Here is a 15,330-nt window from a genome sequence, read left to right as displayed (position 1 = left end):
TTTTGTAGCACACTCCTTATTCATGCTCACCTTCTGATTAACTGTAATCACAAGATCCTTTTCACATATATTACCATGAAGTCAGTTATTCCCTGTCATATGATTATGCATTTGATTTTTAAGCTAGATGCAGAACTTTGAATGTTATTCTTTTTAATTTTATTTTTCTTTTCATTTCAAACTGACTTTCTAGTCTGTCAGGATCACTTTCCTGTCTTCTGGGTTTTCAGTTAAATGTCTCAGTTTAGTGCCATTAGATATTTGATTTTCTCTGTAAACCGCTTTGTGAACTTTTTGTTGAAAAGCGGTATATAAATACTGTTGTTGGTGTTGTTGTTGTCTGTGCGTTTTCACAGACCCCCCACCCCACCCCTTCATCTATGTCACTGACAAAAATCTTGAACAGTTTTGGGTACAAAATAGGCCCCTATGATATCTCTTGCAGTACTGGACTCTCTCTTGTTGGAGATTTTAAAGAAGACACAGGACAGCCAACTATTATGCATGGATGTGTTCAGATTCCCTATAGCAATTACAGCAGACGCTGTCCACATTCACTGTAATCATGGCCATTAAAAATAGTATCCTGAGCCAATACTTTGCTCAAAAAATCAGAGGCTTTTTATTTTAAAAAATGAAAGTGATGATGCATTTTTATTGCTTTAAAAATATTCAAAAACAATGTATGTAATCTATACAGACAAGAAGCATGTTGTGTGATTTGAACTTTCCGTGCATAGAGGAATTGATGTTTCTGTGTGTGTCTCATGTATGTGCTGTAATTCCCAGAAAGGTCAAAGTGTATGGCCATGATAATTGTACAGGAAAAAAATAAAAGAGAGGGGGGATTATTGTGGGGGTTTTTTAGTGCATGATCCTGACAAAGGAGATTTGAAGGCAGGATATATTCTGTGATGATCACCAGAATAGTTATTAAAGGTTTGAGGAGAAACATGAAGCTGAAGAAACTAAAATCTAAGCAAGTGTTTTATCCATTCTTCATGAATATCCACATACTATACAGTCAGCCCACATCTTATGCAGAAGTTAGATTCTGGAGTCAGTGCATAAGGAGAAAATTGTGTATAATCAAAACTACCTTAAATCTGAAAACACGCACTTTCTCTTTAGTAACTAAAATCACATTGCGAGAGGCAGGGAACAGCTGATTCATTCTCTCATCTCACATCCACTCTGGGGCATATAATTCATAGGAGGAATGGTGGGTTTATTTAAACTGTTTTTTATTTGTTTGTTTGTTTTATTCTTTGTTTCCTAACCAAGTATACTTGATTTCTTGTAAGTAAAGTGTGAGTAAGATGTGAGCCAACTGCACAGATGTGTATCTGTCCAGAAAATGACTACATGAACAATTGACCTAAATGACCTAAGAACAATTTCAGCAAAAGTGAGTGGTGATAGAATTATCTTGTTTCCAATGAGATTGTGTCATGACTATTTTGCTGGATTGTTCTCTCTAATACAATCCAACAGCTGAATCTCATGCAGTCAGATTGGACCAAAACTTGTACTAATCCCATTTCATGCCTACATGAATCATTTTATGAAACAGCAAATCATTTCGTTGGCAGTGTGGTGACAAAGTTCTATCAGCATATCCTGGCCTTGGCATTTGCCGTCCATGAGATCAACGAGAATCCCAAGATCTTGTCCAATACCACGCTTGGGTTCCACATTTATGACAGCTACACCAATGCGAGGATGACCTACCGGACCACCCTGGAACTGCTCTCTCAATCACATAGGTTCATCCCCAACTACAACTGTGGCACCAAGAACAATCTAATAGGCATCATCGGTGGACTCGACTATGATGCATCTTCATTAATGTCAGACATTTTAGGTCTTTACAAGATTCCACAGGTAAGATCTATGCATGGTGGTTATGGGGATTTTCCATAAAATCTTTCATACTTTGCTCTCATCTCCCCTTCTGGTAGCTAATTCATGATTCAGAAACAGAGAGAGGTGCTGCAGAAAAGGAGGAAGAAGACTAAATATAGTAATGGTATTTGTCATGTTGCCTTTGATGTAACACAGAGGTATGTGGAGGGTGGGAAGGCAAGTGAGGCAGAGCCTCCCCACCTGAGTCCTTTGGAAAGCACTGCTCTCAGTGTGGGTTGTGGGTGCTTGGGCACCTCACTCAGTGATGGTGTTTTTCAAAAGACTCTGGTGGGGAGGCTCTGCCTCACCTGCCTCACCTACCTTCGCACCCACCACATGTCCCTGGTGTAACATAGGTTCCTGGTGGTAGATCTGTGAATCTTCATGGTTGAGAAATATTCTCCTGTCCAGTTTCAGATTGTATTGGCAACCTTCAGTCTCGAAAGACTATGGTATCGCGCTCTGAAAGGTGGTTCTGGCACAGCGTCTAGTGTGGCTGAAAAGGCCAATCCGGGAGTGACAATCCCTTCCACACCGGGAGCAAGTGCAGTCTGTCCCTGGTCTGTCTCCCTGGCTATGGGCCTTCCTTCTTTGCCTCTTAGCCTCAGACTGTTGGCCAAGTGTCTCTTCAAACTGGGAAAGGCCATGCTGCACAGCCTGCCTCCAAGCGGGCCGCTCAGAGGCCAGGGTTTCCCACTTGTTGAGGTCCATCCCTAAGGCCTTCAGATCCCTCTTGCAGATGTCCTTGTATCGCAGCTGTGGTCTACCTGTAGGGCGCTTTCCTTGCACGAGTTCTCCATAGAGGAGATCCTTTGGGATCCGGCCATCATCCATTCTCACGACATGACCAAGCCAACGCAGGCGTCTCTGTTTCAGCAGTGAATACATGCTAGGGATTCCAGCACGTTCCAGGACTGTGTTGTTTGGAACTTTGTCCTGCCAGGTGATGCCGAGGATGCGTCGGAGGCAGCGCATGTGGAAAGCGCTCAGTTTCCTCTCCTGTTGTGAGCGAAGAGTCCATGACTCGCTGCAGTACAGAAGTGTACTCAGGACGCAAGCTCTGTAGACCTGGATCTTGGTTTGTTCCGTCAGCTTCTTGTTGGACCAGACTCTCTTTGTGAGTCTGGAAAACGTGGTAGCTGCTTTACCGATGCGCTTGTTTAGCTCGGTATCGAGAGAAAGAGTGTCGGAGATCGTTGAGCCAAGGTACACAAAGTCATGGACAACCTCCAGTTCATGCTCAGAAATTGTAATGCAGGGAGGTGAGTCCACATCCTGAACCATGACCTGTGTTTTCTTCAGGCTGATTGTCAGTCCAAAATCTTGGCAGGCCTTGCTAAAACGATCCATGAGCTGCTGGAGATCTTTGGCAGAGTGGGTAGTGACAGCTGCATCGTCGGCAAAGAGGAAGTCACGCAGACATTTCAGCTGGACTTTGGATTTTGCTCTCAGTCTGGAGAGGTTGAAGAGCTTTCCGTCTGATCTGGTCCGGAGATAGATGCCTTCTGTTGCAGTTCCAAAGGCCTGCTTCAGCAGGACAGCGAAGAAGATCCCAAACAAGGTTGGTGCAAGAACACAGCCCTGCTTCACTCCGCTTCGGATGTCAAAAGGGTCTGATGTGGAGCCATCGAAGACAACAGTGCCCTTCATGTCCTTGTGGAAAGATCTGATGATGCTGAGGAGCCTGGGTGGACATCCAATCTTGGGGAGAATCTTGAAGAGGCCGTCTCTGCTGACCAGGTCGAAAGCCTTTGTGAGATCTATGAAGGCTATAAAGAGTGGCTGTCGTTGTTCCCTGCATTTTTCCTGCAGTTGTCTAAGGGAGAATACCATATCAGTGGTGGACCTGTTGGCTCGGAATCCACACTGCGATTCTGGATAGACGCTCTCTGCAAGTACCTGGAGCCTCTTTAGTACAACTCGGGCAAACAGCTTTCCTACAACGCTAAGGAGAGAGATGCCGCGGTAGTTGTTGCAGTCACCCCTGTCACCTTTGTTCTTGTACAGCGTGATGATGTTTGCATCCCTCATGTCTTGAGGTACTCCACCTTCTCTCCAGCAGAGACAGAGGATTTCATGCAGCTCAGTGACGATGATCTCTTTGCAGCATTTTAGGACTTCAGCAGGGATGCTGTCTTTTCCAGGTGCCTTGCCAAAGGCAAGGGAGTCCAGGGCCACGTGAAGTTCTTCTAGGGTTGGTTCACTGTCAAGCTCTTCCAGCACAGGCAGGCACTCAATGTTGTTCAGTGCTTCTTCGGTGACTACATTCTCTCTGGAATATAGCTCAGAGTAGTGCTGCACCCAGCGTTCCATCTGCTGCACCCAATCCTGGATGACCTCGCCTGTGGCAGACTTCAGAGGGGCAATTTTCTTCTGTGTTGGACCTAGGGCCTGCTTGATACCATCATACAACCCCTTGATGTTGCCCGTGTCAGCTGCTATCTGTATCTCGGAACAGAGCTGGAGCCAGTAGTCGTTAGCACATCTCCTGGCAGTCTGTTGGACTTTGCTGCGAGCAGTTCGGAGGACCTGCAGGTTGCGCTCACTGGGACAGGCCTTGTATGCTGCTTGAGCTCTCCTCTTTTCCTCAATGACTGGTGTCAACTCCTCAGAGTGGGCTTCAAACCAGTCTACCGCCTTGTTGGTCTTCTTGCCGAATATGGACAAGGCGGTGTTGTAAACGGTATTCTTGAAATGTTCCCATCTGTTGGATGCGTTTGCGTCGGCCGGGCCTGGAAGAGATTCCTCAAGCGCTTGTGCAAATTCCTCCACTTTTCTCTGATCCCGGGTCTTGCTGGTATCAATGCGAGGTCTTCCTTCCTTTTTCGTGTGATACAGTCGCTTTGTTTGCAGTTTCACTCTGCTGCACACCAGGGAGTGGTCAGTGTCGCAGGCAGCACCATGATAACTGCGTGTGATCTTGATGCTGGGATATGCAGTTTCAGATATGCAGGTGTTAAAGGCAGATCTTTCTATGTTAACTGGGCATTCTTCTTCAGAACAGATGAAAATAACTTTCCATTATTGCTCCATTAGGAGACATCCTTTGATTTTTAGAAGTTCCTACAGATTACTGTGTATCTCTTCCTCCAAATTCTGTTTATCTATTTTCCCATTGGTTTAAAGCAGGGGTGTCCAAACTTTTTGGCAGGAGGACCACATCATCTATCTGACAGTGTGTCAGGGGCTGGGAAAAAAAACCAGAATGAATTTACATTTCAAATTTGTATAAATTTACATAAATGAGTATATTAGAGATGGAACTTGAATGAATGAAGGTCTTTCAATAGCTGCTGCAGACATGAAACAACATGCATTGGAGGGAGTCATCATCCCACAGCTCACACAAGAGGTTGAACTGTTGCCCTCGCGCTGAGAGCAGTTGCACTGAGCCAGCATGGGCTCCAGCAAGTCTCTGGAGGGCCAAAGTCTCATTGGAGACTGAGGGTTCACTGCGGGCTGGATTGGGAGTCCTTGAGGGCTGCAAGTGGCCCCCAGGCCAGGGTTTGAGCAACCCTGGTCTAAAGAGTTCACTGGCTTCCACCTTGACCTTTCATGCTGTTCACCCTCTACACAAAACCACTGTGAGTGCTTGTCTTGCATGAGTGTTTGGAATGTGATATCAATATGCCAACAGCAATATTATCACAGATTTTTTATGGCCAACATTGTCCCATGTAGCATATGCACTGTATCCTTATCTGCCATGTGCACACAGCCCATAGTCACGCAGGGGACTACTGCTGAGAGGATCTGACTCTGCTTGAGATACTGTACACATTTCTTAGAACTTAAAACTCTTCCCATCAGAAATATAGAACCGCACAATAACACTATACTTCCTCATCTCAACATGTGACTATATTTTCTCACTCAAGTTGTTCTAGGCACAACTTGTGCAGCATTTAGTGGGCTTGCTTATAGTCCACATTCTAACCTTAGTTAAGCATAAGTTGTTCCTACCACCTATCTGAAATATCTGTTTTATATTTTTTTAACCTACAGCTTTCATACGGTTCATTTGAATCAAAAAGGAGTGATGGAATCCATCCCCCGTCTTATTACCGCATGGTCCCCAATGAGGCATTTCAGTACTCAGGAATCATCCATCTGCTTGTTCATTTTGGATGGAAATGGGTGGGGCTCGTCACTCAGGATGATGACACAGGGTACAATTTCCTGAGGACCATGGAGTCATTGTTTTCCCAAAATGGAATTTGTTCAGCCTTCACAGAACTGGTGACCAAAAATCATCGCCACACCAGCATGGCTGAAACCATCAGTGACGCTCTCAATTATGTCTCCGCGTTCATGGGGAGTAACGCCCATGCTGTTCTAGTTTACGGGGACAGTATATGCATTAGAGCATTTGCAGCCCTTATCCTGAGAAACAGTTTTTTGTCTGTGACAGATTCTCCATTGAGGAAAAAGGACCCCACAGGGAAGGTGTGGATTACGACAGCCCAAATCGATTTCACGTTGAATATCTTCCTCACCTTATTTGATATGCAGACATTCCACGGTGCTCTTTCCATCACAATTCATTCAAAGGAGCTTGCTGGTTTTCAACAGTTTATTCAGAACAGAAAACCTTACGAGCCAAACGGTGACGGTTTTATCAAGCATTTCTGGGAGCAAACATTTGATTGTCTCCTTCCAAATTCCGAGGAACCAGTCGATGATGATTTAAGATGTACTGGGCAGGAGAGGCTAGAGACCCTTGCTGCGCCTTTCTTTGAAATGACCATGACTGGCCACAGCTACAGTGTCTATAACGCTGCCTTTGCTCTGGCACATGCTTTGCACATGATGCGCTCATCCAAACTCAGAGCCATTGAGCACAGGGGCAGAATGGAACATCTGAATGTGGAACCCTGGCAGGTAGTGTTCTCACAGACAAAGTATTATTGTCGTGTACTTGGAGTCAGGCTGTGAAAGAACATATGGCTGCTGCTTTATCGACCACCAAATCTGTATCTCTCTCTGTAGAAAATTCTTTCTCTTCTTTATAAGACTAAGAGCCCAATCCTGAGGTCCGCGGCATGGCTCTGTGCCGCAGACCACTGTCGCAAATGTGCCATAAGTCACATTTGTGGGGCTCACCGCCAGGCTCTCGCCGGAGCTAGCCCAGCGCTGGCCGGAGCTGGACTAGTGCGCAGCGGTGGCCTGGGTTCTGCGGCTCGGTGGTCTCCCTGACCACTGGACTGCAGAACGGGAGGTGGGGGCATGGCCAGGGGTGTGGGGGAGGCGTTCTGGGGAGGGGGGAGGCTGGCGGGAGGCGTGTCAGGGGGAGGGAGAGAGGCGGATCCGCAAAGCTGTGCTCTACAGGATCCTAGACACTTCTGCAGGGCTGCGCACCCTGCACGAGCACCTTTACTTTAGTGCCGACCTTTTGGTCGGCGCTAAAAAGAGTAGCCCCGTTGCGGGGCTGCTTCCCTAACTCAGAGGAAGGGGATGAACGTCACCTTCTCCTGAGGTGCCTCCCGCAGTAGCGTGGGAGGCACAGGATGTGGCGGAGGCACCGAGCCTGGGCTCAGCAAGCAGCTCAGGATTGGGCTGCCTGATACCACATAACTACAATATTATGTTTTTTATTTATTTATTTATTCTCCATGGGAAGTAGTTGAAGTTGTTTCACCCCTACCAACAATGCGTCTTTATTGCTCTTCTCAGCTTCTAGGATTTGGTGCCTGAAGTGGAATTTGAACCAATGTTGTGACTCCTGTATTGTTAAGGGTCCAGTCCTATCTTCCTGCGCTGGTGAAGCCATACCAACTGGGTGTGACATCCCTGCAGGCTCCACAAGCATGGCACCCAGGGCTTTTGCCCCCCAGGGCCCTCTAGGGTCACCACGGTCCAGATCACAAAGGGGAAGCAGATGGCTAGAGCTGTTTCCCCATTTAGATCCCACACACTTTGGGTTTCTAAGGCTGCAATCCTAACCACACTTTCCTGAGAGTAAGCCCCATTAAACAAAGTAAGACTTACTTCTGAGTAGACCTGGTTAGGATTGAGCCCTCAGTTAATGCCGTACTGCAAGTTTTTTTGTCTCTTGTTAAATAGTGGCTTTCATAAAGTAACTCATAAGTCCAAAAGGCTTGGTTTTGCATGCTTATTTGGGGGTGAGAAGGTAAAGATGGATAAGTTACCTGCATCATCTCAGTGAGAATACTCCAGCACTTTATGGAGTGACTTTTGATTCCTGTTTCCTTTCCCCCCAGCTTCACTCAGTGCTCCGCTGGATCTCATTCAACAACAGTGCTGGGGAAGAAGTTGCATTGAATGAACATGGAGAATTAGCAGCTGGATTTGACATTACCAACCTGGTCACCTTCCCCAATAACTCCTACGTCAGAGTTACAGTGGGGAGGCTGGATCCTCAGGCTCCCCCAAGCAAAGCATTTGAGATACATCAGGACAAAATCCAGTGGCCCAGAAACATGAGTGAGGTGTGGAAATCAGTTCACTGTCTTCCTAAGGACAAATTTCAGGGACATACAACAAACTGAGCAGGCTCAAACTGAGTTTTCCTTAGATTTAAGGAAATGAGGCTAGTTCTCCATGGAATGTTAAATTAATCTTTGAGGTTAATTGGCTGGCTTAATTAGTCATCAAGAAGCATTACTGTACTGCCAGGAACCTGGCCCGATCCCCGCCCCTTCTGCCATCTTACCTGATATGGCAGTGAGTCTGCTATATGCAACTGACAGGGTGGGCCTTGCCAGTTTCAGCGCCATTGGCAGCAAGCCATCCACGTTGGAGTGGTACAGCCAATGATGGAATACATGATATAATGGTATCAGGTGGATCACAACACCTGTGATGGTATCATGAAGATTGAATTGGTTGGCAATCTTCAGTCTCAAAAGACTATGGTATAAGCCTACAGCATCCGGTATTCCCAGGCGGTCTCCCATCCAAGTACTAACCAGGCCTGAGCCTGCTTAGTTTCCGAGATCAGATGAGATCGGGCATGGATTGAATTGGGCCATAGACTTGCCCCCAACTGAATGGGTGATGTCAATAATCACATACATAGATGACATACATCATGAGATCCTCCCTTCAACAACATTCAATTCTAAATGTCAATTCTAAATGTTCCCTCATTACATGTATAGGTGCCTCCCTCATCTCTGTGTAATGACAAATGCCAACCTGGTACCAGCAGGAAAAAGAAGGAGGGGAAGAAATTTTGCTGCTATGAGTGTGTTTCATGTCCGGAAGGGAAGATCTCAGAGCTGAAAGGTAGGCGATATGTACTATGTAAACCACAATGTGACTGATACTTGTTGAAAAGCACTATATAAATATACTTAATAGCAATATAAATTTTATTTCATTCCATTGAATCAAAATCACATGAGCCTCTTGCATTTAGAACATTCCATCGTCCTTCCAACCATCAGGTGCACAAAGTTGTACATGTCATGAGATCCATATTCCTTAAGTGTACATTGGCCACCTTCCTGGTTTGATATCTCCTCTTCTGAGGATAGCAAAATGCACAGGCTCAAATTGCTCCTTATGCCCTGCCACCAAACTGAACTGATCAATGGCTGGTCATAAGAACAGCCCCACTGGATCAGGCCATAGGCCCATCTAGTAGAGCTTCCTGTATCTCACAGCAGCCCACCAAATGCCCCAGGGAGCACACCAGATAGTCAACAGCATCAGATGGTCAATAGCATCCTTCTCCATATGGGGGAATGGGAAAAAGATGCTCTTCTTGCCTAGATTTCCTGAGAATAAACCTTTTAAATTAAAATAGGAATATATTCTTTTTTTCCAGATATGGATTATTGTCTCCCTTGCCAGGATGATCACTTTCCAAACAAGCACCACAATCAATGCATTCCCAAGATTCCAAGTTTCCTGTCTTTTGAAGAAACTTTGGGCATTTCCTTAACTGCATTGGCTCTTTTCTTTTCTCTGACCACAGCTCTGGTGCTTGGGATCTTCATTCACCATCGAGACACTCCCATTGTCAAGGCCAACAACCGCGGCCTCACCTATGTCCTCCTCATCACTGTCCTTCTTTGTTTCCTTTCTTCCTTGCTCTTCATTGGAAGTCCTACAAGGTGGACCTGCCTCCTCCGACAAACAGCTTTTGGCATCATCTTCTCCATGGCCATTTCTTCTATTTTGGCCAAAACCATCATGGTGGTTGTAGCTTTCCTGGCAACCAAGCCAGGAAATAATTTCCGGAAATGGTTGGGGAAAAGATTGACACACTCTATTGTCTTCCCCTGCTCCTTTGTTCAAATGGGCTTTTGTGCTGTTTGGTTGTCTACTTCCCCTCCATTTCCAGAGTTGGACATGCAGTCTCTGCCTAAGGAAATTGTAGTGCAATGTAACGAAGGGTCGGTCACCATGTTTTACTGTGTCTTGGGTTACATGGGCTTTCTGGCCTCGGTCAGCTTCACTGTGGCTTTCCTAGCTAGGAAGTTACCTGACACTTTCAATGAGGCCAAGTTCATCACCTTCAGCATGCTGGTCTTCTGCAGTGTGTGGCTGTCCTTTGTGCCAAGCTATCTGAGCACCAAAGGCAAGTACATGGTGGCTGTGGAGACCTTCTCAATCTTGGCTTCCAGTGCTGGGTTACTGAGCTGTATCTTTGCCCCCAAATGCTACATTATTTTGCTGAGACCTAATTTGAACAAAAGAGAACTACTAATAAGGAGAAAGTTGTGAATTAGTAATTACCCTTTCTCCCTGGCTTTATTTTTTTGTTTGTTTTCTCAGAAGACTTTGAAAGCAGTCACTGGTCGTGCTGTCAATAAATATTGCTGAGACGGCTCATTTTAGTTGTGGTGTCGTGTAACAGAGAGAAAGAATATTTCTAATTAAGAAGGTCCAAGTCCTTTGCCTTATAGGAATCCCCTTTGGCAATTTTGGTTTTCATTCTCACTCCTCTGCAATTCTAAACAAATGTGTTTGTGGTCAGATGCGTTGAAGGGAATATAATATCATGGCTTCACTGATGGGCAGCCCAGTCCTAATGGAGCTGGCACTGCTGCCCACCCTGGGCCTCCCAGTGCCTTATAAGGCATTAGAAACATCACTTCCAGTTTCATGGAGAAACCGGAAATAGCTTTTCTTTTTTACTGCTGGGCTCAGGTGACCCTCTGGAGGCAAGGGGAATCGAGCTTACCTTGTCTCCAGAGGGAACTTCTGGGGGGGGGGGAGGGACAGGGGGCCCATAAACCCAATAAGTGAATCTGCAGATACGGGATCTTCTGCAGATCCCCCATATAAGCTTACTTTTACTCATTGTGCTTTCTGTATGTAAACTTTCTTCTGCTTCTGTATATCAATAAATCTTCCTCTCTGAAATGTATTGTGCTCTGATACTCTCTGAACATGGAAAAAAACAGAGTCTGGGTAGAGCAGCCTCTGAATTTTAAGATTGCATCCTAGGGGATCACTGTGGGCCATGATGAACTTATCCTCCCCAATTACAATTCCATCTTCGAGCAGGAAGAAAGTTGCAGTGAGCTCTGACAAGCATGTTTGCTTCACCATTTCAGTAACTGATGACACTATGAGAGGAAGCCAGCAGGTTTGCAGATGTCATCATCGCCCCTGTAATTATCACAATGGGTTTACCTGGTTAATTGCTCAGTGGCTTCCAAGAAGTCAGGAGAGGGGAAAAAACAAACAAACAATCTGATATACAATGGTTATAAGTCATCCGCCCCCCCAAGAGTGCTACTGATAGCTAAATTTAGGGATTAGAGGCTGATAGGGCTGTGTCAGCTGAAAGAGCGACCCTTTTCCTTGCACATATTGGGCTTCAAATGATTCTTGGTTTGGACCCAAAGCTTTGGGAATACGGTTTAGGATACGAGCACTTGGTGCTCCTTTTTAAAATCAGGTTCATGCCAGTAATGTCGCTGTAGAGACATACAGGAGAGTGTACATCTAGAGGAAAGTGTGGCCACCGGGAGAGTCCCACTCTGATGTTCTTGCAGCTGCCACTGCTTTTGCTCCTGCTGCTATCTCACCTGGTGTAAAAAGAACATGGTACAAAGTGCACCGGACAGGAGCCCTTGGACATTCCAGAAGAGTGGTACCAGCCAGGGGAAATCCTCGTTGGCGGGATGGCCACTTATTGTCTTTATCTTTTCCCCAACATGTTGTTCAAAAATGAGATCCAAGCAGCCTGGAGCCGCACCATGCTGGCTGGAAACAGGATCAGGATCCAACACAAGTTCTGGGTCATGGCCCCACCTTTCCCCACTCGCCCATGGCCCCCCCACCCTCCCCCTACCCCAAAACACCTCCTCCTCGTCCGCCCCATGTCCCTCCAACCCCCATGCTGGCCGAGCTAGGCCTGTGTGAACCTACCTTGTTTCATTGGTGCGGAAGCTGGATGCACTTCAGGCCAACACTTAAGGAGGTGCAAATATGCTTTATAGCATGTTTGTGACCCTCCCAAGCTGGCACGTTGGACTTGAGCCGGCCAAGTGCCCTGTTTGGATTGTGCTCTTAGGAGCTTGACCAAGTGGCTAGGCTGGATCCTGAACTCCCTAATACACAATAACACAGGTTCGTACAAGGTATTTTAGTTTTATTAAAGACAATAAGGTTACACAGACTAAAGGTTTAAGGCAGCAATTGTGAGAGGTACAGATATCTGGAAATACATCTGTATAAAATAACAAAACTAGCTTCTCATACCTATCTCTCACCTGCGTCAGTCGACCACTGAAGAACAAGTTGGCTCCTAGGCTACCTGTGAGGCCAGGAGCCCATGATGGACAACAGAGCCCAACACGAGTAGCAGGCAGGGCCACACTCAAGACCCCCTGCCCAAGGGGAACACATCACCACACCCCTTGAGGTCCTCTTTCTATCCCTTTATTCTGAACTAGCCAACCAGGTTACTTGATGGCTGGAAACTTCTCAAAGAGGCTAGCTGCTAACGCTGCTAGTTCATACCCCTCCCATACTGGAAATGCACAGCTGGAACAAATCTCTTGATAAGAGTACCTTTGCCTGCAATTGCCTACTCCTTGGCTACCTATCCCCCCTGGCCACTGAAGGAGAGATCGCACATTCCTTCCACATCAGCTTCCTCACAGCTCCAAAGAAACCATTACAATTCCTAAATTGATTCAGGCCTGGGCCAAGATGTTAACCTGTTCATGACTGGCACCCCATGCAAAGTGCAGCACCTGGACGTAGGTGATGGTGATGCGATAATGTCACCTCCAACTGCTTCAAGAAGGCCCAAATTTGAGCCAGGGGCAAGCAGGAGGATCATCCAACAGCAACGCTCTGCTTACCGTGCTCTCCTTGAGATGCCTTGGCATGGAATCTACCATGCCAAAGCGTCAGCTACAGAGTGAGGTGCTGGCTGCAGCTGTGGGCACTTTCCTCACTGCCGCAGCGTGAGGCTAAATTGATTTGGCTAAATTGATCAAATCACCCTAAGGCTAGCCCTGGCTCTGGGTCCTAGGCTGCAGGGCCTTCTGGGTTCTTCCCAGTGGCTAGGCAGTCTGGAGATGGGGCATGCTGATTGAGGCCTCATTTGCCTGCTCCCCTCCACAAGCTTCTGCAGCCGCAGTGGGAAGTCAGGCAGTGGGGCATGGCTCATGTCCCCATTTGTATGGGCTAGCTTGACTGCCTAGGTCTCTGAGCCACTGAAGATTATGCTGGAGCTCAAGAAAGAGCAAAGTGATTGGCAGGCAGGCACAGCCTAAATGGGGCCAGGGCCAGCCAAAGGGAGTGACACCATGTCATGGGGATGAACTCTGAACCCAGTTCCACACTGGATGTCACCCCTCCTCGGGACACCTCTGGATGTTCATCATTCATACAATCTGTGTAGTGAGCATTTGTGGAAACATAACGCCAGGCATTGTCCATTCTTTCATTAGAATACCTTAAAAGACTTAAAATATCTGGAAAAAACTGTGTGTACCACTCTTTGCTTGACCCCAGAGGCCACTGCACATATTAGAGAACTCTGACCTTTCAAGGTATCTTGAATGCAAGGAGAGGTCCTCTGTGCATGAAGTTGGACACTGTGGGGGACTTTTTCAAGCTTCCATTTTATTTATCAATTTATTTAATAATGCATATAGAAATTTTTAAAACGTATGTCCTGCCCTTCAGTAAAAGAGCCTTTTATGATTACAGTGTCATGAAGCAAACAAAGTGAAACCACAAGTCCTAGATACCCAGGCCTGAAGAGGGCAGGGGGCAAAATCCCTGGTGCCTGAGATTCTCTGAGCAGTGAAGGGGTGAGGAAATGGCAGGAGGGAGGGTGGAATGGGGTGGGGGAGGGCAGGTTGGACAGACTGGACCAGGAGAGGATGAGATCAGTGACAGTAGCACACACCATATCCTATTCCCCTTCTTGGGTCCAGTTTGCTGACACAGATCAGCACAGGCTTATGGCACTGATTTTGCTGGAGAAGGTCCGAGTAAACAGGTGGGGGCTTTCCTAGGGCAAGGGGACAAATGTCTGCTTACCCCAAGGACTGCAGAATTCAGTCAGGATGCAGCACAAGCTGCACTGGCCCTGCTGCATAGTCACAGGGGAATTTAGGAAGGATTGGGCTATTTAGCTGCTGTCATTCTTTTCCTTTCTCTGATCACAATTCTGAAGCTTGAAATATTTATTAAGCCAAGAGACATTCCCATCATCAAATCCAACAACTGCAGCCTCACCTATCTCCTTGCATTTCCTCCTCTGCCCATTTTGAACATAAGAACAGCTCTGCTGGATCAGGCCAAGGGCCCATCTAGTCCAGCTTCCTGTATCTCACAGTGGCCCAGCAAATGCCCAGGGAGCACACAAAACAGCAAGAGACCTGCATCCTGGTGCCCTCCCTTGCATCTGGCATTCTGACGTAACCCATTTACCTCATAACTCATAACCTCATTGACATAACCCATAACCTCATTGTTCTTCATTTGAGAGCCTCAAGTGATGACCTGCTTTCTCCAACAAACAGCTTTATTTTCTCCATTGCCAGTCCTTTTGTTTTGGCCACAACCATCATAGCGGTTGTGGGTTTCATGGCTTCCAGACCAGGAAGCATTTCCCAAAAATGGGCGGATAAAATTGGCATAGGCCATTGTCTTACTTTGAACCTCTTTGTTCAATTAGGCAATTTGTGTACTTTGGTCGGGTACTGCACCCCATTCCCAGATTTGTAGATGCACTGTCTGTATGGAAAAATCACAGTGGAATGTAATGAAGGCTCAGTCACCATGTTTCACTGTATTCTGGGCTACATGGGTCTTCTGGCCATAGCCAACTTCACTGTGACTTTCCTAGCTCAAAAGTTACCTGATACTTTCAGTGAGGCCAGGTTCACCCCCTTCAGCATGCTGGTCTCTTGCAGTATTTTATGTTTTCTTCTAACCTACCTAACCACAAGAGGAAAATACACGGTGGCTGTGGAGATT

At 46.5% G+C, this 15,330-nt stretch overlaps 1 protein-coding gene and 1 pseudogene across 1 annotated transcript; one reads left to right on the top strand and one right to left on the bottom strand.

Annotated features, from left to right (window-relative positions):
- The first annotated feature begins 5,973 nt into the window (after positions 1 to 5,973).
- Positions 5,974 to 10,599, top strand: LOC136653714 (vomeronasal type-2 receptor 26-like). Its single transcript, XM_066630597.1, has 4 exons — positions 5,974 to 6,786; positions 8,127 to 8,354; positions 9,027 to 9,153; positions 9,698 to 10,599. The coding sequence occupies exons 1-4, from the start codon at positions 5,974 to 5,976 to the stop codon at positions 10,597 to 10,599; spliced, it is 2,070 nt and encodes a 689-aa protein (XP_066486694.1).
- LOC136654666 (5S ribosomal RNA) lies at positions 8,786 to 8,901 on the bottom strand (annotated as a pseudogene).
- Positions 10,600 to 15,330: the final 4,731 nt, after the last annotated feature.

This window comes from Tiliqua scincoides, chromosome 5 (genome assembly GCF_035046505.1).
Source record: "Tiliqua scincoides isolate rTilSci1 chromosome 5, rTilSci1.hap2, whole genome shotgun sequence".
Classification (NCBI taxonomy): domain Eukaryota; kingdom Metazoa; phylum Chordata; class Lepidosauria; order Squamata; family Scincidae; genus Tiliqua; species Tiliqua scincoides.
The sequence above is the reverse complement of the archived record's forward strand: the minus strand, read 5'-3'. Positions and strand labels throughout refer to the sequence as shown.

Coding starts and splice junctions, on each gene's coding strand:
- LOC136653714 (XM_066630597.1), top strand. CDS start 5,974: ATGGTCCCCAATGAGGCATTTCAGTACTCAGGAATCATCCATCTGCTT. Junction 6,787..8,126: donor TGAATGTGGAACCCTGGCAG/GTAGTGTTCTCA, acceptor CTTTCCCCCCAG/CTTCACTCAGTGCTCCGCTG. Junction 8,355..9,026: donor GGCCCAGAAACATGAGTGAG/GTGTGGAAATCA, acceptor TTACATGTATAG/GTGCCTCCCTCATCTCTGTG.